The 21838-nt window shown below is 32.7% G+C and overlaps 4 protein-coding genes and 1 pseudogene across 4 annotated transcripts; 4 read left to right on the top strand and 1 right to left on the bottom strand.

Annotated features, from left to right (window-relative positions):
• Positions 1 to 151: 151 nt before the first annotated feature.
• Positions 152 to 2042, bottom strand: LOC106439423 (protein POST-ILLUMINATION CHLOROPHYLL FLUORESCENCE INCREASE, chloroplastic-like). The gene is made up of 8 exons (XM_013880864.3): positions 1811 to 2042; positions 1600 to 1711; positions 1425 to 1509; positions 1276 to 1354; positions 899 to 1012; positions 698 to 810; positions 508 to 618; positions 152 to 412 (listed from the first exon to the last, which is right to left on the bottom strand). Exons 1-8 carry the CDS (start codon positions 1881 to 1883, stop codon positions 290 to 292), a joined length of 810 nt encoding a protein of 269 aa, XP_013736318.2. The 5' UTR covers positions 1884 to 2042; the 3' UTR covers positions 152 to 289.
• Positions 2043 to 2231: 189 nt separating this feature from the next.
• Positions 2232 to 4225, top strand: LOC106439426 (palmitoyl-monogalactosyldiacylglycerol delta-7 desaturase, chloroplastic). Its single transcript, XM_048776465.1, has 5 exons — positions 2232 to 2928; positions 2998 to 3138; positions 3235 to 3375; positions 3659 to 3765; positions 3853 to 4225. The coding sequence occupies exons 1-5, from the start codon at positions 2398 to 2400 to the stop codon at positions 4052 to 4054; spliced, it is 1122 nt and encodes a 373-aa protein (XP_048632422.1). The 5' UTR covers positions 2232 to 2397; the 3' UTR covers positions 4055 to 4225.
• Positions 4226 to 7455: 3230 nt separating this feature from the next.
• On the top strand, positions 7456 to 9371 carry LOC106444038 (probable lipid desaturase ADS3.2, chloroplastic). The gene is made up of 5 exons (XM_013885572.3): positions 7456 to 7983; positions 8068 to 8208; positions 8509 to 8649; positions 8862 to 8968; positions 9055 to 9371. The coding sequence occupies exons 1-5, from the start codon at positions 7507 to 7509 to the stop codon at positions 9248 to 9250; spliced, it is 1062 nt and encodes a 353-aa protein (XP_013741026.1). The 5' UTR covers positions 7456 to 7506; the 3' UTR covers positions 9251 to 9371.
• Positions 9372 to 11128: 1757 nt separating this feature from the next.
• On the top strand, positions 11129 to 13804 carry LOC106444039 (probable lipid desaturase ADS3.2, chloroplastic). Its single transcript, XM_013885573.3, has 5 exons — positions 11129 to 11841; positions 12380 to 12520; positions 12769 to 12909; positions 13263 to 13369; positions 13447 to 13804. The coding sequence occupies exons 1-5, from the start codon at positions 11134 to 11136 to the stop codon at positions 13637 to 13639; spliced, it is 1290 nt and encodes a 429-aa protein (XP_013741027.2). The 5' UTR covers positions 11129 to 11133; the 3' UTR covers positions 13640 to 13804.
• A 1789-nt stretch (positions 13805 to 15593) lies between these two features.
• Positions 15594 to 21835, top strand: LOC111212437 (annotated as a pseudogene).
• Positions 21836 to 21838: the final 3 nt, after the last annotated feature.

Raw genomic sequence — 21838 nt, forward strand, 5'->3', positions numbered from 1 at the left:
TTAAGAGTAGTTTGGTCCAGGGGAAAGCAACAGATCATAATCTATTTACTTTGTCTTTTTGTTGAGAAAATTCTCCAATATAATAATGTACTTAGCCTTTAAATATGCATCAACATGATTTACTAGTATTCGGTGGCTAAGAAGAGTAAGATAATTTAAGTGTAAAGCTCTTATATAACTAAGTAAAAATCAAAGGACACTTAAAATATTCAGTTACCACATGTATACATATTCAAATACTGATTTTAACATATCTGTGTTTATATATTTACATGAATAAAAATTGGTTCTATTCATCAGAATCAGATAACTCGAGGGGGCAAGAACCATCATCAACATTAGCCAACGGGTTGAAATGTTCTGAATTTGTATCCATGCACCCAGGAACGAGATCTAGATTGCATCTATCTCCCTGAAAGTCATTCATAAGTTAAGAAAAAACGTAATATGTTAAAAAGTATAATCCCACAAACGATTTGTAGTCTATAGAGTTGGTGAGACACATACTCCTTCGACCGTCAAGTTGGCAATCATTGTGCACCGTGTCGCAACAATGTTGGAGTCAGGAAATATTGCTCTCTCACAGGCTCCATCTTGACTCAACTCATTTGCTAGACCCTTTGTGCACCGATTGATAAAAAATAACATTGGTAAAATATAAATAATATGACTTGAATAAAACAAACTCGATATATACCTCATTGAAGAACTCAATAGGTTTGTTTTGCCATCTCTTAGGGACTTGGAACTGAAGTCTGTATGGACCGTCCCAATCGACACCATTGGTGAACGAGAATATCAAATTCACAGCTAAAATCGATTGATAGATCACACAAATGTCAATTGTACTACTTTATCAATTAATAATGCTTTTATGTTGATTCTTGTAAAAACGGACCGTGCTTAGGAATGCAAATCTGCATAGTATAAATGGGAGAATCAGCTTTGCCTCTATCTTTTTTAAGCATTGCTCTTGGTTCCCCACCACACATGATTGGTTGGTTAAAACCTCCTGCATCATTGGTAATCAATTGAATCATTTAATTTCCTTTTTATTATTCCATAAGACTAGTCTATGTAACGCCCCACTAGTTTAATTTGACAAGAAGTTACTCACTAGTCATAGTTTGATGTAAAATTAGTGGACTAAAATTAGTAGTACTATAACAATTAGTCTGCTAAACAAATTTATACCAAAACTGTCAACTTAACCGTCTCAACTAATTTGGAAATATTCTGAATACAAGCTAATTAGATGTTGTATAAGAAACTCACCGTTAAAAGCAACCCCATAGTCCTCGTTAGGAGTGAGTTCAGTTGCAGCTGGATTATAGAAAAGTTTCAACTTTTCACCCTAATTCCAGAAAGTTTTAAATGTTAAAGAGTCTTAGCTTTAATCTTAGCAATGGATAGAGAAAACTTACTGCGGTTGGAGGAAGACCGTTCATGGTTTTCCAGTACACTGGAGCTTTCCCCATCTCAAACATTGCCCATGAAGGAAGCTTATATCTACGGAATTAATCAACCATGAACTATTTTGATTTATACTAATATAGTTATATAGACTAAAAGTATCAAGACGAGCAAAAAAGGTCATACTCTTTGATCTCTTCGAGGGGTGCAAGAGTCGTGGCAACAGCTTTAATTACTTGGAGATCAAGCTTCCTCGTTGGATATCTCCTTTGTAGTGGACTAGTCGTTGAACTGTACACTATATATATTATTAAAAAACATCAATTTTCTTGATGCTAGAGCATATTATATAGATTAACATCAGATAATCACATATGTTGAGTGTAAAAGAACTTACAAAGACTGCTTTTAGAGGATAAAGGCTTCAAAGGAGAGGCGAAGATAGCGGTGGTGTTAGCGGCTGCAGCCATGGGAAACCGATCTGATGAGAAGCTCTTGTGGATGGTAGAAGGAAGAATAGTTGTTATATGGTTCTAAGATAAGGATTCTTTGGCACCACAAATACAAATATCTATAAGTTTTTTTCTCACCAGATGAAAACAAAAACTTGCAACTCTCACATAGAAAAATCTTATTTGAATTGTTGGAACATTTCCCTCTCTTATTATGGGCCGAAACATAATAGGATAACCAAGCTAAGCCCAACACGGAAAAGTACTCACAAAAACAATTGTATTGGGGCGATTTGTAAGTTTCTGACAAAGACAAGGGCTGATGAGTAAACAAAATTTGAAGAGAACCACATTGATGAGATCTTGCACGTGTCTCTGTCATTACATTACTACACTACTTGTGTACATACGAAAAGACAGACCCTGTCTATACACGCACACGGCACACACATACATATACTGTATATATATATATACGCGAACGGAGGGTTAAGTCTCTTCTCTTCTTCTTCTCTTGGCTATCACGTCAACAATGGCTTCTCTTTTGACTTCTCCTTTAACAAAGCCCAAGCCTTTCTGCCTCTCTTCATCTACACGAATACTAACAACATCACCGTCCTTAAACTTCACCAGAGTCTCATTCACCCACAGCCAAAAGCTCGCTCCTTTCAAGCTCCCGAGTCTCCTCTCCGCATTCTCCGAAAAGAGTCAGAAACGAGATGTCACCGCATCAGCAGCGGATAGGGAGTCGGGAGATTACAGAAGGATAATGCTGTCCGATGTGATGGTGAAGAAGAAGAAGGATGAGAACCCTTGGTGGGAAAGAGAATGGTCACCGATGGACTTTGGAGCTGTTGCTGTGGTGTTGTCAATGCATGTGCTTAGCTTGTTGGCTCCGTTTCATTTCAACTGGAGAGCTGTTTCGGTTGCTTTTGGGCTTTATGTCGTTACTGGGCTTCTGGGTGTTACTCTATCTTTCCATAGGAATCTCTCTCATAAAAGCTTCAAGCTTCCTAAATGGCTTGAGTACTTGTTTGCTTATTTTGGAGCTCAAGCTCTTCAGGTGAGTTGGTGAATTCGAACTACTGTATGTAGTTTGGTCTCTATATGATGTTGTGTTGTTTTTGTTCAGGGGAACCCTATTGATTGGGTGAGTACACATAGGTACCATCATCAGTTCTGTGATTCAGACAGAGATCCTCATAGTCCGCTTGATGGGTTTTGGTTTAGTCACATGAATTGGATGTTTGATGCCAATACTATCACGCAAAGGGTAAGTACTTTTTTTTTTTTTACTTTTGTCATTATCTGAGAACGTGGTCTTGTTGTTTATCACTGATCTAGTGTTGTGTGTTTTTGATGTTTCAAGGTTGGTGAGCGGAATAATGTTGGAGATTTAGAGAAGCAGCCTTTCTATCAGTTCCTTAGATCTACTTACATTTGGCATCCCTTGGCTCTAGCTGTTGCTCTATACGCATTGGGAGGCTTCCCTTTCGTTGTTTGGGGAATGGTATGTTCATTTTGAGTCTATCACTGTTAAAGTTTGTGTGTGGTTATCAATTTGCTTGTCTCTTAGTGGAACTTAGATGATTTGATCTTTGGCCATGCAAGTTGTGTTAGTTAGACAAAGACAGAACCGTAAGTAAATGTGTTATGTTTCTTGTACGAAAGGTCTCTCTAGCTCATGCTTTTCTCGTCAATGTGTAATAACTAATAACTTAAGAAGTGAAACTACATTCTTGTCCCCTACGTTTCTAATCTTTATTAATTGTTTTTCTTTTGGGGGATTGTAGGGTGTAAGAATAGTATGGATGTATCATATAACTTGGCTAGTGAACTCAGCTTGTCATGTATGGGGGGAACAAGCATGGAACACTGGAGATTTGTCTAAGAACAACTGGTACAACTTATCATCCGTCACCTCCTTAATAAACCCAATTGTTTGTAAGGTTTATATATAACTCTATTCTGAGTTATGCTGTTTCAGGATGGTAGCAGCTCTTGCGTTTGGAGAAGGATGGCACAACAATCACCACGCTTTCGAGTTCTCGGCTCGACATGGCCTAGAATGGTGGCAACTTGATATGACTTGGTATGTGGTTAGATTCCTCCAAGCTATTGGTTTAGCAACCGATGTTAAGCTGCCTTCAGAAGCTCAGAAACAACGAATGACATTGACCAACGACTAATCGTATAACTATGTGTGGTTATGACCAGAATCAAACTATACAATTGGCGCTATGAAAGTTAAAAAAGGTTTTGTGCTTTTTTGTGTGTTTACATAAAGGTATATATGTCTGTGCAAGAGACTGTATGTGACAAACTGATTATGAATTTTAAACTACTATAGTTACATTCAATAAAAAAGGATAATAATAGATTGAAAATCACGTTCTATTTGGCCAAGGTCCCTTCTTTCTATTCTACTCACTTGATTCCTTGCCTTCCACGCTATGTTGTCAATAGCTAAGGTAAGGTCTTCCAACTTCAACATCTCCATTTCATCTAGTTCTTTAACCCATTTAAACGGCTACTTAACTGAAATGGCTCCCTCCCTTTCCTACATCTGAACTTGTCTTAGAGGAAAAAAACAACCCTAATCGATTTTTTTTTTAAATAATAACCCTAACGATGTCCTATATATTCCCTTCGTATAAACGTAACCTAGATTTCCCTTTTACCAAAAGATTAAGTATTCCCCGCAAAAGTTAACATTCTCCACGGAGGATAAACCGTGAGAAAACGAATTAAAACGGGGGAAAGAAATGGAACTATTGGGATGTGATGGAGTAATATGGATCTTCGGTGCTCAGGGGTTGAGCACTTGAGCTCAGACTCATAGATGGAACTGGATTACATTGTTGTATCACCGGAGTCTATCAGTATAACACAGGACTTTCACACTGCCTAAATAGCTAGAGTGTCTATTTGCTTGATGTGCCACACTTCCTTCAGTTTGAAGTAAAACAATAAATTATCACATGTGTTGATCTGGAAATTATTTAAATCTTACCCGTAAAATGACACATTCTTTAGGCGGATGAGCTCGTTTTCAAAATTGACATTTGGGGTGCAAGGGCTGAAGGTCTCATGCGGTACGGTTTCTATTTTAAGATTAAGAAAACTTATTTAGTAGATAAGAAAGTTTTCATTTAAAAGAAAGAATATCGAGTTTTTGAGGCTGTATAAATATAGGTCTAAAGAGTTGTAAATTATTCATTTATACAGTCAATATACAACTCGTAAAACGGGTATTTGATTCAGTTGAGTTTCTCTCTAAGTATTTTTCGTTTTCTTCGAGTTTACTTCGCGTTTGTTCACAAAAACATGTAGTAACCATTAATGTAACACTAGTGATGTCTGACCATAGCGGGTGATTTAATTAATCATTGTTTCCATCACCAATGCAGTGGTACAGCTCGTGGTTCTCATTAATTACTCTTCACATATTTTGGTTTGATTACTTCCTCCGAATTGTCACTGCTTCTGTCCTCTAAAAGGTGATAAGTATTGTTATTAAATTTAAGAAAACTGGATTACATCGTTGCGATCATCAGAAATATATATATGGACATCTGGCCATGAGTCATGGATCCTGTAGATTTACTTTCAGTTCTGTATTATTCTACGTAAGTGTAAGTGTAACTCGCAGAGTGTGAATGGATAGTTAGTTAGTTGGATTCTCTTTCGATTACATATAGATATTTTACATTTTAGAAGTCTTTCAGCAATGCTGTTTGGAGGTACGTAGCACCCTCTCTCGCCTCCATTATTTGCGTACTTCTTATAGCTCGTGAAGTTGTGAACACTTGTACTTGTACCTTAATTTGTTCGTTGAATGCCAAAACGTAAAACTCACCAACCTAAAAATTCACCAACCTACAGTGCCGTGCGTAGGTGAGGGGCCTAAGGCGAAAATATTTTTTTTCCCCAGAATTTAGTAGTAATAAACTTTGTATCACATAAAATTCTCAAAATCATATATTTATAAATATATATATGAAGAACCAAACATAAATTTCTTAAAAATTATATAAGCTATTCAGTTCTAAACAAAAAGTAAGAACATATATACCAATATTCAAAATTATGTAAGGCGATTTGTAATATTTATTTAAATATATGTTGATTTAGATAGGCTAAAAGGCAACTTAAAATGTATTATTACAAGATTGCAAATAAAATTACATGAGCTAAAAAAATTCTGATACAAAAATTAAAAAAAAATGAAGACAAAATAACGCAAAAATATTTTAGGAATACATATGAAAGTTTTTTTGGCCAACTTATAGCATAATATGAAATATATATCTAGACATGTGTAAATAAATTTATAGCAACAAAAATGTTGCATATATCAAAGCTAATAGAAAATTTTTATCTATAAAATTATAAAAAAGTTGAATGAAATATTAACCAAAATATAGTACTATAGGATGTAAGTTGGGGACCTAAAGCAATTGCTTATAACATAATGAGCACGGCTCTGCGGCTCTGCCAACTTAAAACCAAATCTTGTACTAGGTTAGTGGAACGTGTCACCACAAGTCACAGTGTCACACAACCAGTCTTTCTTACTTTTCGTCATTTCCTGCAAATGGCAACCACAGGACAAATAATTGGAGATTAATGAATAAAATATAAAAACTTGCAAAAGTTTTTTTTTCCTTTAAGTTGCAAAAGTTATATGATCATTCTTTTGTATGGCAAAGGGATGCGTTACGTTTCTAGAGGAATGAGTAAAATGTTTTCCATAATTTTCACAGGGTATAATTTACTCTAATTTCTGCGCAATACGAACTTTAGTTTTCTTAAGATAAAAAAGCAGTTGGTGGAAACGGGAAAGAAAAAGCAAAGCATCCATAATTTCATTAATCAGCTAAACCGAAAAGAGAGGTATCTAATATTTTTGAGGAAATTTTAATTTTACCTTAAATTTGATATCACTTTTCATATTTACTTTTAAATGATAACCATTCTCATAAATATTTCAATTCATTATGAAAAAATAAATAAAATAATAATCTTTCTAAATCATTTAAAAATTATTTATAGAAATTTATAAATCCAACCCTACTCACTAAATACTGAACCCTAATTACAATAATCACTACTCTAAATCCAAATGCTATTGTACTAATGATAGAGTATATTTTTGAAAATTGATAGCCAACTAAGTGTATTTCAAGCAGTTTTTCTATATTCTTCTGTTTCTAAATATATTTCAGAATATATTTTTGTTTCGAAAAGGTTAGATATTTTTATTTTAGGTATCTTTATTGCTATCTTTTTCATTTACTCTTATAATATTATTATTTAAAATTAAACTTAGATAATATAAATAAAACAAGTTTATAATAGATATTTCTATAAATTTCTTAATATATATGAAATATTAAAATATATATCATTTATTTAGAAATGAAAACATCATAATTGTATATGCTGCCAATTTTTTTCTGTCCAACAAAATAATGCCGATAATTGTTCAAAAGGAAGACAGTTTTATTTATTTCGTTCTCTAGACAATATAACTCACTACATCTTAGATACCATTTTAGTCATGTGTATATATATATATAGTAGCAGATTGGGTACGCATGTAAAAGCAACAACTTCAAAAAACCTATACTAAGGAACCATGGTGTCTCTATGTACAACACTCAAACCGCTTTCTCCTTTTTCACCATTTGTTAAACAAGGTAACCTTAACTATACTAGTGCCTTGTTGACTTATCGAACATCCAACTCTGCAAACTCATTTTTGCCCAAACGAGGAGGAACCGTAGCTGTTCATGATGCACCGGACCAGGTCGAGAGCTCCTGCAGAATACCCTTGACGGAGGTTGTGGCGGTGAGAAAGAAGAGTGCATTTTGGGAAAGGAGTTGGAGTTCTAGGGACGTGAGAAATGTAGTCGTATTGGGTGGTGTCCATTTGCTGAGCCTCTTCGCTCCATTGTACTTCAGTTGGGCGGCTTTTAGGCTTTTTGTTTGCCTCCATCTCACCATTGGGATGTGCATCGCCTTGTGTTATCATAGGAATCTTTCTCACCGAAGTTTCGATCTACCAAAATGGCTCGAGTTTATCTTCGCTTATGGTGGCATTCTTGCTTTTCAGGTAACCTTTATATACTCAAAGATGATTCTTTGATATGAGAACTACAATATATCTTCAGTCGTAACTTGTAAATTGTGTATGCAGGGAGACCCAATAGAGTGGGTGAGCAACCATCGGTACCATCATAAACATTGTGATACACAACGTGACCCACACAGCCCTACACAAGGGTTTTGGTTTGGTCACTTCACTTGGTTATTTGATTCCGGTTCTATCCTCAAAAAGGTGCATTAAAATGATTAATTGTTAAAAAGTGCCCAACTAATTGTTTGATAGCCTCTTAATTCTAACTGAACGAACTCAGAGATTCAAACTTGATAGTATGGGGAGATTTGAACATGCATGATTAATGTAGCCGTGGACTAATATGGTGGCTCTAGTAGAACTTGCTGCTCCGCAAATCTATCTATATTTTCTCTTGATTGCCACATTATAATCTGGTCTTAGCCCTGATAGGAATGGTCCTTTATGGGTGAGACCGACTTATAACCCTGACTATATCATTGGATGCATGCTATCATGCAGTGTGGTGGAGAGGAGAATGTAAATGACCTTGTGAGGGAGCCCTTCTATCGGTTTCTTCAGCGAACCTTACCTTTGCATCTGATAGCTTATGGCTTTCTCCTCTATATTTGTGGAGGGATGCCCTACCTCGTCTGGGGAATTGTAAGCATACATAACACTATTATTAATTTCACCTACGATACAATATATATTTTGTACAATGATGTAATAACTTGACTAGTATTAGTGTCAAATTAACTTAGACAGCTGAGAGCCTGAAACTGTCATAACAGGATAGTTTCAAATCGATGTTTCAAATAAAAAAAATCTAAAGGAACAAATGAATTGAAACTAAGTGAGAATTGACAATGCAGGGTGTGGCAACTGTAGTTCGACTCCACGGGACTCTTCTGGTGAACTCAGTTTGCCATACATGGGGAACACGAGCTTGGAACACACCTGACGTCTCCAAAAACAATTGGTACTACTGTCTATATATATATATATATATGTATAATCAATCTATGTAATTTCACCAAATAATAAGATAAATTCGTGGTGAATAAGGTGGGCAGCGATTATAACAATTGGAGAGGGATGGCATAACAACCATCATGCGTTTGAGTTCTCGGCCAGGGTGGGACTCGAGTGGTGGCAGCTTGACGTTACTTGGTGTCTCATTTGTTTTCTCGAGGCTATTGGTTTGGCCACTAATGTAAAGTCACCTACTGAAGCTCAAAAGAAGATAATGTCCTTGGTCTGATTATCCTTAAGTTCTTACATAAATTATCTTCTTAACTTGTAATATTCTATCAAACTTTGTAACCATGATGTACCGTCAATTTATTCATCATCAATTAAAATTATAAAGTCATAAATCTTAACATGGTCTCAAAGTTTATTTTCAACCAAGTATACATAATAACGTGATTAGTACTCCAATCAATTATGTTATTTGATTATGTATAAATTATAATCGACGTAAACAGGTTTTGTATCACTCAAATTATATAGAATGATTTTGAATGGATAGTTGGATTATCTTTTGATTAGCCGCTCTCCCTCCCACATATTTGCCAACTACCTATTGGCGCTTAGTGTCATTAAATGCAAAACCTCAAATCCCAATCAGTTAGTTCGTTCGATACTCCAATTTATTAAAATGGAAAACCTTAAATCTTAAACAAAGACGGCTCTCTCAAGATCTTAACAATTGTGGATCACGCAAATTTTATCCATTTATCTTATTTTATCGTGATTTTTAGTTACAAAATATTCTTTGTTCCACTGATTAATAACACACTAGTGGAACAAAGAATAATGTTTTGAGATATATTAACTCGCTAGATTTCTCCAAGCTGGCTCTTGGCCACAAATTGATGAATGGATGTTAGATCTTATTATATATGCATGGTCAAGTGGGAAAGAACGTTAGGGCATATTTTACCTTAATGCTCACGTGGTAGTCAAAAAAATATTAACCGTCTCTTAACTTTTAATTAAACGGCTCTTAAATATCTTATTCAACAACAAAAAAAAAAAGTTAAAAAGCGGTTTCTTAGATTCCGCTAAGAACTCCACCCTAAAAACCCTTCATTAATCATGCTCTTAGAAAGATGACCTATCTAAAATAAATCCAATACTATTTGTGGTTTGGGTCTACGGAAACTTTGTTATCAAGCACACGTTACTAAACTGATATAGAAAAAATTTATCTTCAATCCTATTAAGTTTTTTAAAATTATTTAGCAATTTGATGAAACCTAGAGATTTTGATGCAGGCCAGGCATCTACTATGGGCGTTTGATACAACATGAGTTACAGAGATTAAGTGTTCATCAAGTTTATATTTTATTTAATCATTAAGTGTTCACCATGTTTTCGCTTATCAATATACTTAGACAATGTATAATGGTTTCAACGCCCATTTCATTTTCAACACTTTTTTTTCTCTTTTTATAATTTCACATCATTTTCTCTCTCTTGCACTTAATTTATTCAACACTCACTTCATTTTTAACTTCTACAATGATTTGTTTTAAAAATTTCAACACCCACTCCACTATTTTTAATTTATATATTTATCTTTCACAATATAATAACTATATATTAATAATTTGATTATAATTAACTTGAAACATAATTTGTTAGAATTTTGGTAGTTAAACAAAAAAATAGAAAAATTATGGGTGTTAAAAAATTTATTATTGGGATTTATTTAACAAAAAAAAAAGAGGTTTAAAATAAGAAAATAGTTGATTATAATGAAAAATAAATATTTTGTATCCAAATGAAATAAGAGTAGTCTCTATTTATAGATCATAAAAAATCATGAATTTTGATATAATTTTTATTCTTTCAAAAAGTTTTATTATATGATAAATGACTTGGAATTATTAGGTAGAATATAAATAAAATAAAAAACTACACAACCAATAAAAACACAGCATGAGTGACCAACATTTTTATCCAACCAATTTTTGTCACGTGGCTGTGTTGGTCCACATAAATTTGTTTCGAACATGTTGAAACTTTACAACCATATTGAATCCACCTAGCTAAGTTACAACATTTCAACAATATCATTGCAAGGAATTCAACAATATAAATCAAGTTTCAACACTCTCATTGTGAGTGGTCACGCTGATGGCTATACATTTGTTATATAGTTATCCAGCCCTTTCATTTCATCCCTCAACCTACAACTATCCCATTTCCTTTTATACCATTCATTTTAATTCTTTTTATTACATACATTCAAATTACGTAGCAGTTACAGCCATGCGTGTATATATAGTATCACACTGGTATGCATCTAAAGGCATCAATTTGAACAATCCTAAACCTTATATGGCGTCTCTATCTACAACTCTGAAACCGCTAGCTTCCTTTTCACCATTTGTTAAACAACGTAACCCCAACAGTAATAGTAATGCCTTGTTCACTTATCACACACCCAACTCCACAAACTACATGTTGTCCAAACGAGGAGGGTCCGTGGCTCACAAGAAACTCACGTTCGTGGCTGTTCATGATGCACCAGATCAGGTCGAGAGCTTTTCTAGAATACCCTTTTCGGAGGTCGTGGTAGCGAGAGAGAAGAAGCCATTTTGGAAAAGAAGTTGGAAGCTTGGAGAAGTGTTCAAATTATCCCGATACGTTGTGGTGCATTTGCTGAGCCTCTGGGCTCCATTTCACTTCAGTTGGGCGGCGTTTCGGCTTTTCTTTTGGCTCGTTATCATCAAGGGAATCTGCATCACATTGTCTTATCATAGGAATCTTTCGCACCGAAGTTTCGATCTACCGAAATGGCTTGAGTATCTCTTTGCATATGGAGGTGTTCTGGCTTTTCAGGTTTGACTCTTTACTTTTATAACTCTCATATGATTGATAGATCCTGAAGATGATTTATTTCTTTTTTGGAATAAAATGTTAAATTTGATTCAAAAGAAAATAGAACTTGTTTTCTTATCAAAAAAAAAAAAAAAAAATAGAACTTGTTTACAGCATGAGCTACTTTGTTTATGACTTGGTTTCTAACAATGAAACTCTTTTAAAATATTTCACTATGTTCCTACATCCCCAATCCAGCTTTGGTAACCGTTCACCATCCTTTTATCTTGCTTTAGAATCATTATTCTGTTCTTATCAGCTGTCTGTCAATTGATCGAAAGAGTACATGTGCTGACCGAAGATGATTTATTTCTCATAACTCTTTAGCTTTCAAAATAGACTCTTAAACGAAAGTCACACACGTTGTAAGAAAAACATTTTACATTCATTAAAAAAGAAGAAGATTAATTAGTGTTTAGTATGAGTTATATATGAACGTTATATTAATTAGGAGAAATATTCATCTTTGATTCGTAAGTTGTAAATCGTGGATATACAGGGAGACCCGATAGAGTGGGTGAGCAACCATCGGTACCATCATAAGTATTGTGAGACACAACGTGACCCACACAGCCCTATACAAGGGTTTTGGTATAGTCACGTGACTTGGATATTTGATACCGGTTCTATCCTCAAAAAGGTATACTAAAACACCAATTGTATGTCAAACACTCAATTACTCTCTTGTTAGTCATGATAAGATGTTCACTACGTAATTCTATAATGACCAATATCATATAAACAAAGTTAATATTGTCGTAGAAATTAAAAAAAATGTATGCATGCTTAAATTTAAATGATATAGGCCAGAGCCGCATTTGACATATCTAATCCGGTATTGCTATGATCTAACACTGATTAAATCATTGGATGCATGCATGCACGCAGTGTGGTGGATATGAGAATGTAAGTGACCTATTGAGGCAGCCCTTCTATAGGTTCCTTCAGCGAACCTTCGGTTTGCATCAAATAGCTTTTGGCCTTCTCCTCTATTTCTGTGGAGGCATGCCCTTCCTCGCATGGGGACTTGTAAGGATACATACCACTAGCTCCTTTTTTTAATTTCACGATTATAATTGTTAATTTTAATGATACAACAATTTGAGTATCGTCAAATTAAATTGATTTAGACACATTAATTAGACGGTCCTAAAGGGACTATGGCGTGTCAAATTACGGACCTCAACAGACATTTCAGACGAAAATCACATAACAAAATTTTAATACCGAAAAAAATAAAACATACTACATATGAAGGTAACAGTGAAACCTAAATATGTATCCAAGGGGTTTTTTTTTTAATAATTTAGGGTCTCTTATGTAGAATTTTGCTCACATTTGACAAAAAAAAAAGTGAAATTCTAAGAGAATGGCAATGACAGGGTGTGGCAACCGTGGTTCGATCCCACACAACTTTTCTGGTGAATTCAGTTTGCCATATATGGGGAACGCGAGCTTGGAATACACCTGACTTCTCCAAAAACAACTGGTACTACTGTCTACATATATGGGATAATCTCCATTTGTGAAAATAATAAACATTATAATAATTTGGTGATGAACCAGGTGGGTAGCGATTATAACATTCGGCGAAGGATGGCATAACAATCATCATGCGTTCGAGTTCTCGGCTAGGCATGGACTTGAGTGGTGGCAACTCGACGTTACTTGGTATCTCATTAGGTTTCTTAAAGCTATTGGTTTGGCCACTAACGTTAAGTTACCTACCGAAGCTCAGAAGAGAATGGCTCGTAATTAGTTCCTTCCTATTTACAGCATTATATAAGTTACAAGTACTGTGTATGCAAAAGTCAACGAAAACCATGACTTGGGATTCAGTTCCCCAAGTCCTAACGGTTACGTAAGTAAGATAACTATTTAAGTGTGAGTGCTGTCTTAATAAAGAACACGACTTTCTTATGAATGGCTTTCTCATTACAAACTAGTCGTTTTCCTTTTGACTTTTCTTTTGCAGTAAGTTGCACAAGTTTGCATCTCCAACTCTACGAATCCCTAATGCTTTTTTCAGTTCAAAGATCTCTGTCATTGTTGTGCCGACAAATACACTAGGACTTTCTTAACATTAATACCATACCTGAATCGGTTAATCAATCTTTATTTACAAAGCTTGAAATCTAGATAAATAGACTGTTTGGGAAGGAAACTTTTGTGATGATATAAATAATCTCAAAAGGAACGATTTTACAATAAAACAATATAATTATTGGAAGACACTACGGCTTAACCTTTCACCTAATTTTGACCCGCACGTCCGTACGGGTGTATTTTTTTTTTTAAAAAGTATGATGTTATTTGCTTTTTATGTCACTATTTAGGGTTCAGGAAAATACTCGAATTCGAAGAATCAAACCAATCTCAATCCGAATAAGTAGTACTAAATTCGAACCGGAATTAATTAAATATCCGAATTATTCAAAATTTTGGTATTTGAAGAACTTAAACCTAATCAAATCCAAACTGAAGTATTTTGGGTATTCAAAATAGATTTATAAACTTATATATATTAATTATTTTTAGATTTAATGTATATAAAAACATCTAGAATATATATGATACTTTTAAGTTTACATAAATGTTTGAAAATAAATACAAATAATTAAACGTAAATATCTTAAATAGTTAAAAATACTCAAAACTCCAAAAATACTTAAATAATTATTAATTCTCTATCCAAATATTTAAACCAAACCTATTTAAAATGGTTATCCAAATCCGAACCAAATCCTCAAAGATCTTAACTGAACACGAAATCCCAAAAACCCGAAAACGAACCCGGACTCCCACTCCTAATCACTATTATATATCCTATATGTGTCATTATAGGTTACAAAATATGTGTTATCATATAATTAATCGTATTTTATACGTACCAACAAATAAGTTTTCTTATAATTAATAATATTTTATACGTACAATCATATAAATAATCACATATATTATATTTTAAAATTTAATGTGAAATATAAAAATCATAATTTAAGTTGGTGTTTGAAATTAAGCTTTGTATTGTATTTTTATTATATATATTGAAAATATTTTTATAATAGTTATTGGAAAATATGTTAGTAAAAATATAATTTTGAATATATGTATATTTTTGAATAAATTTTTGAATAAATTTTTGATATAAATCAATTTTAAATTATCATTTTGATTTGAATATATATATCAAATAACATAGACCCATTACTTTTTCTAACTTACTGCTATCCATGTTTCCAAACAATATTATTTTTTTAACTACAATCTATACTACCAAACAATCTCAATGTGTACTTTAACTTTAATAATATAGATGAAGAAGACAATACATATAACCTACAATCACAGAGCTCTCCTCACAAAATGTATAAGTACTAACTTGGATGGCTGCATCATGGTGCAGAGCTTGCTGAATCAGACTTTTTTTTGGTGCAATTGATGAATCAGAGTTCACCTCACCTTGGCTATTGATCTGATCCAGTTGCTAATGAACAGAGCCAGTCCTAAACATAATGAGATGAATCATTCGCTTATGATACCCAAAATATTTGTGAATATTATGGTATATCATTTTACCCATAAGTAATTTAGAAAAATATATGTTTAGTAATTGTCTCAAACTCTATAAATTTCATGGCCGACCCTGATTAAAGACGGTTGGTCCTGCACTGTTTTCTGGTGGTGGGACATTATCCACCTCCGTTCTAGTCATGGCATTGCGATCACGTGAAGCCCACCATCGGTAAGTCTAACTGCAAACGGTATTCATGCGACATTCCACTTTTCTGATGACCGCAGCTTCGCATGTATGGAAAACTAAGCTTTGGAAAACTGGAAATATTAACTAAGAGCTCTTGGTCTAGTGGTAATGGAACTCCAGCTGGAGTGTCTGCCCTGGGTTTGAGTCACCTTAGCTATCTTCCCGCCTATAACCGTGCATGTCCGGATAGAAGATCTCGTGGGAATTAGTCTGGGTTTACCGTCTGGGATCCCAGGGATATCAAAAAAAAAAACTGGAAATATTTCCGAGTACAACTGATACAAACTCTTTTGTATCACATAATATGATGTTTAAGGGTTTTTTGGTAAAATATGATGTTTAAGGTTTGTAATCATAAATTAAAAAATTATTTCTATTATTTTTTCGAAAATAAAACAACATGTATCATGTTCACTCAATAACAAAATATAATTGTAAAAATATATAAAAATATTTTGTAAAAATATGTATTGTAAATTGATACGAAAATCTTGTAATATCATTATATGATATGGACGGAATAGTTGGTAATAGGAAAATACATTTGTAGTGTTCAAAAGAAAAAGAAGGAAAATACATTTGTCTGTATGAGTTGTAAATGATTAATGTGAACATAAATGTTGCAAAATAATTGGAGGTGGCTGGAGATAGTAACACTAGGGGAGAGAGGTGGCAGAATAACCATCTTGCGTTGGCGTTCTGAGCAAGAACATTTTCTTCTAAAAAAATGTAAGACAATGATCTTCAAAAAAATTCTACTTTTTCTTAAATAGAAGAATAATAAAATAGGAAAAATATAATATATTTCTCTAAAATAAGTGAATATTATTTCTTTCTTTAAATATAAAAATGATATTTTTAATATATTGGAAAATATTAAACTTTATTTTTAGAGTAAAAATAGATGTGAACTGAGGAAGATTACCCGTTTTTAATAGAATTTGAATTCAAATATAAAAACAGTTAGAGATATCATAATCAAAAATGTCACTTAAAAGGGGCCTAATTATATACTTAGTGATTCACACAATTAACTTATCTTATTCATCCTTTTTAAGTATTTATGTCATTGATGCATCTTGAATTTCAGTGAGTTTATTCTATCTTGTATCTCTAATTGCATATCATTAGAACAAACAATATGGGATTTCGATATGTTTATTTTTTTCTTGATAACTCATGTAACTTTTTCTATTATTTGGAAACAAATTTTTTTCCTTATATGTCAAATTTTTAAAAAAGCATTTATTCTTTCTATATAAGATAGTAAATTTGATAATTCCTTCGTTTTAAAATATTCTATGTTTAAAAAAAAAAATTATTACAAAATACATTATTATTAAATTATAATGATAAATTGTAATTTAAGAAAAAAAACTAATTGTGTTTATTAAATTTTTATTAATCAAAATTTGTTAAAAATAATTAATCACCAAAAATAATATTTATAATAAATTAAAATACATATTAAAAACTTCAAAATAGACATCATTTTGAAAGGAAGTAAATATAATTTTAGTTTGTAATCATATACATGAGTTCTAATCATAGAATCTTTAACAATCTCTTATATATACATGTTGGTTGGGTCCTCACATTTATGAAATCCAATATAAATTTAAAAAAAAAAAATTATTAAGTATGAAAAAATATATCAAAATTTATTCATCTAACTTTTAGAAATAAATAACCAATTGAAACATTTTTTTTATTTTCAGTATCTATATTTACATTACTTTAAATAGTATAAAATAATTTTTAGACTTTTGTTATTTTAAAGTTAAAAAGTAAATTTTATATATTCTCAAAAATTATGGATCTAAGTAAAACAGGGGAATTAGTTTAAAAACAGGGGTATTTTCCAATGGTTCTTCTGCATACCATCATAGGGTTGGACAAATTATCTGTTAAATTTGATCCAATCTGTTATTCGTTTTCATTTGATCCAAAATATCTGGATATCCGTAAAGTTTCGAATCAAAGCAAATAGCAAAATGTGATATCCGAAAAGAACGAAACAAATCACAAATATTATTTTTTGGAAAGCCGGATATCTGATCCGACCCGTATACAAAACTATTATATATATAAATACTTGTGATATAATTTGGTTAATTTGTAATTTTAAGTTGTTTTTCAAATTTTTGTTTTGGATTATTGTATAGCCAATTTAATTTTTATGTTGAGTCAAAAATTAACATATAACTTTCTTATTAGGCTTGTTAATATTGAATTTTTCTTTACACTTTCTGTTAAAAATGTTAGTTTGTTAGTATGATATTATTCTTTTTACTTTAAATTGATATTTTAAAGTTTTTATTTAATTAAAATGTTAAATATTATTTTCTAATTTTTTTAATATAATTGGCATATCAAATCGAATAATCCGCGAATATTTAAAAAGTCTAGATATCCAGAAGTTAAAAGATCCAAATTTTCTGGAATCGAAATGAATCACAAATATAGATATTCGTTTAGGACGGAAAAAAATCACAGATAATGTAGATTTTTCGGATATTCGCTCCGTATCCAAGCTTACCATAAGAACCGACATTGCTAGTTATGGAGCTCGCATCCCTATGCATCTCAAAATTATGGGCTATACTAGTGGTTTGCCCGCCCTATGGGCGGGATGTTGTTTCAATTATTTATGTGTTGTATTCCATTGTATTTTTAAATTTGATATGCAGTTTTTTTTTTGCAAGTGTATGGATAGTCAATAGTTTGAGTGTGAAATTCTTGTTATCATGGCTGTTTTGAGCAGCTTCAGCCAGTGTTAGAGATGATGGCATGACATGTCTGATGTTGGTTCTTGACGACTACATAACTCTAGAGATGATATCTCATTGGATGTTTTGAATGAGTTGTTCGAAACTTGATGTTGGTTGATCTGCTTTCATTTTGTTACATATTTTGTGTAAGAGATAGTTGTTGTTTTTGTGTTGGAGGTTTTGATTTATAGTCATGTAAAATTTATATTAATAAGACGTTTCATCTTTGGTGTGGTAGTGTAATCAGTTGTAAAATTTTATTGCGTTAATTATAAGACATATTCTTTCCATTTCCGAAAATAAGATTTTTTAGAGTATATTCTTGTTCCACTAAAATAGATTTTCTATATTTTTAAGGTGTATACTTTTGAGAAACATTAATTGTGAATATTTTGAATTAATTAAATTTTATTGGTGGATAGTTATTGAAAAATGTATTGAAAATTAAATTGTAAATATTTATTATATTCTTAATAAAATTGAAAATTCTAGAAAATCTTACTTTCGGAAACAGAGAGAGTATGTTTTTGTAACGTAGGGGAGCTATTAATTATTTTGAAATTAACAATGATCCTCTTACATTGGTAATAGTTTAGTAATTAAGTTTGGGGGATCAACTCGGTGTTCCGTTTGCCAAAATAATTTATCAATATGTTTGAGTTATTTATTTATTTCACTAAGGAGTATTTGTTTGTTTTGTTTGGGTTATATGCAGGTTTATCTTAAAATCAAGCACTGTTTTATGCATTTGTACTTAGCTGAATTTGTCTATATTATGTGCATGTGACACTAAGAATAGAATTCTCGTAAATAGACTATTTTCAAACTTTTGTTACAAAAAGAGATTCTCAGAAAGAAAATGACCAAAATGTTCATTTAATAAGTCTTCTTTGCAGTTTCAGATTATTATTATTTTTTCAAATTTAAAATTTTTTATAAAAAAATTTTGATTTTTTTTATTTGTGTTCAATTTTTTTTTTGAAATTCGAAAATACTTTTTGAAACTATTTAAAATATTTTTATTTTCAAATTTTTAATATTTATTTTTTATTTATAAAATTTTTAACTTCAAACCCTAAAGTCATTGAAAGTGTTGGACCGGCACTGCCTCAACGTTGTTATTCTCCAAACATTTCTCTATTATAAAAGTGAAATTATCCAATATACTCGATGGATTATTAGAGAAATATCGGAGGTTCATGTTTGTAAAAAGGGCAAATCTCCAAAATAGCACATTTCTAAGTTTATATCACAAAAATAGCACTCAAAAACTAAAATGACCAAAATAGCATTTTATCTTTTGAAAAATTTAAATTTTTTTATTTTTCAAAATTTGAAATCTTATCCCCAAAACCTCACTTCTCAACTCTAAACCCTAAAACCTAAACTCTAAACCCTAAACCCTAAATTTTAAACCCTAAACCCCACTCCTTGAGTGTTATTTTTGTGACTTTTGGCCTTGAGTGCTAGTTTGAGAACAAAAACTTGATTTAGTGCTATTTTAGTCTTTTTCTCTTGTAAAAATGACAGGCAACTTCTGTCCCTCAAGCGTAACCATTAGAACCATCCAAGTGTAGTTAGTGTTATAATTAACTGATTTTTCCGACAAAAGGATTATGATTGGTTAATGGTCCCTTTCTTGCCTAATTTGTAAAATAAGTTTGCATATTCATTGATTAAAGAAAACGTATTACAAAGAATTAAATGGAGGATGATCGTTAAAAAAATGATTAGCTAAATATTTTTTAGAATACATATCTAAATTAAGATTGCGCCATGTCCAAGATGAGATCAATTGGAATATACCGTAAAATTTGTGTGTTTATTGTTTGGCTGCTAGTGCTTATTAGAAAGAATGACCAAGGGACTATTGCAAAAACAAAAACTCACGTTGGAACAATTTCATTGACGGTATTTTTTGAGTTATTGACATCTTCCTAGTTAAGGGACTTTAGGCCTTTAGGGCCTTATACATACGGTCTCTTTTCTTATTAATAGATGATGTCTTTTCCATGGGCCTTAACTATTAACTGGGCAATGAAATCGAACGGAACGCAAAAATGCAACCTGAGCTCTGATCTCCAGATTCTGATCAAGATCCACCGTCTTCCTCCACCGCAACGCTTTTGACCGCCACTACTCGCCACCTATCCACTGTCGGATCTCCTAAAACCATGACAAAGAAGATCGACCAAAACACCGACGGCTTGCTCAAACTAAACATGATTAGCTTTACGATTCCAATTCTCTTCAGCCATAAACTCGGTATCAACCGTTACGGCTCCACTGTGTCTGTAGCTGCTGATAATCTTGCTGCTCACACATCTGGCTCAGCTGAGAATAGAACCGTAGAGAAGACAGCTTTTGATGTGAAGCTGGAGAAGTTTGAAGCGGCGTCGAAGATTAAGGTGAATAAGGAGATAAAAGCATTTACGGAGCTGGGACTGAAAGGATCCGGAGGCGATGAGAATCCAAGACGCACGACGATCTCGGCAATGTTTGAACAGCAGCCAGCTTTAAAATCCGCTAGGAAAATTCTTGAATCCGCCATCGGGTTGATGCTTAACAGAGAGTGTTCTTTCCGAGAACAGAGAGGTGTAGTTGCTCATCGCATTCACCGAACACATTTATAGGCGAAGGTGCAATCGGTTACCGTAGATGATGATGAGGCTGATTAATTGCGAGAGAGTGGGAGGAGATCGAAATCACTTGAATGATTGGAGTAATGCAGAGGAAAACAGAAACTGCAAACGTTACAAAGAAGCTGCTGGGATTTGGTGAATCTCGAACGGCACGGCAACTTTGTTAGCCTCCTCCCCCTATTGAAAGAAATCCAAAATAAATTCTGGTCAAAGTATGAGGAAAAAATTAGTGGGCCACTGAATTTGACATTTAAAAACCAAATAGATTGCAACGCGACGGAACATTTTTTGTGATTGAAGAGAGTGTGCCACGTGGCACAATATGAGAATAGGAGAGGTGATGTGGACGCAGGAGGAGCCTTTCTCAGCAACTTTATTATTATAGATATTATTTCCATGAAACATTTATAACTCATCTGACTCATCTATCCATGCATCATTTGCATCTTTATTTAAAAAACAAATATATACAATCTCTTCGTTTATTAACAGATGTTTTGGAGAACTATTTTTTCAAATTATATGATATTTTTTGTTTTTCAATGCAATTTTTTAAAAAAATTGTGATACATAACTTTGTATATTTTTAATAACTAATAAAAAAAATATAACTTTAAAATATCAAATAATAGAAAACAGAAGGAGTATAAAACTTCAGTATGCATTATATTCAGTGAAAAATATATTTATATTTTCACAAAAAAATCATTGTATTTAGTTTTTTACCCCAGTTATGAATATTTTAACCATTTATATGCCCCATTTTAATTTCCCCGGTTATG

Source organism: Brassica napus, chromosome A3 (assembly GCF_020379485.1).
Source record: "Brassica napus cultivar Da-Ae chromosome A3, Da-Ae, whole genome shotgun sequence".
Lineage (NCBI taxonomy): Eukaryota > Viridiplantae > Streptophyta > Magnoliopsida > Brassicales > Brassicaceae > Brassica > Brassica napus.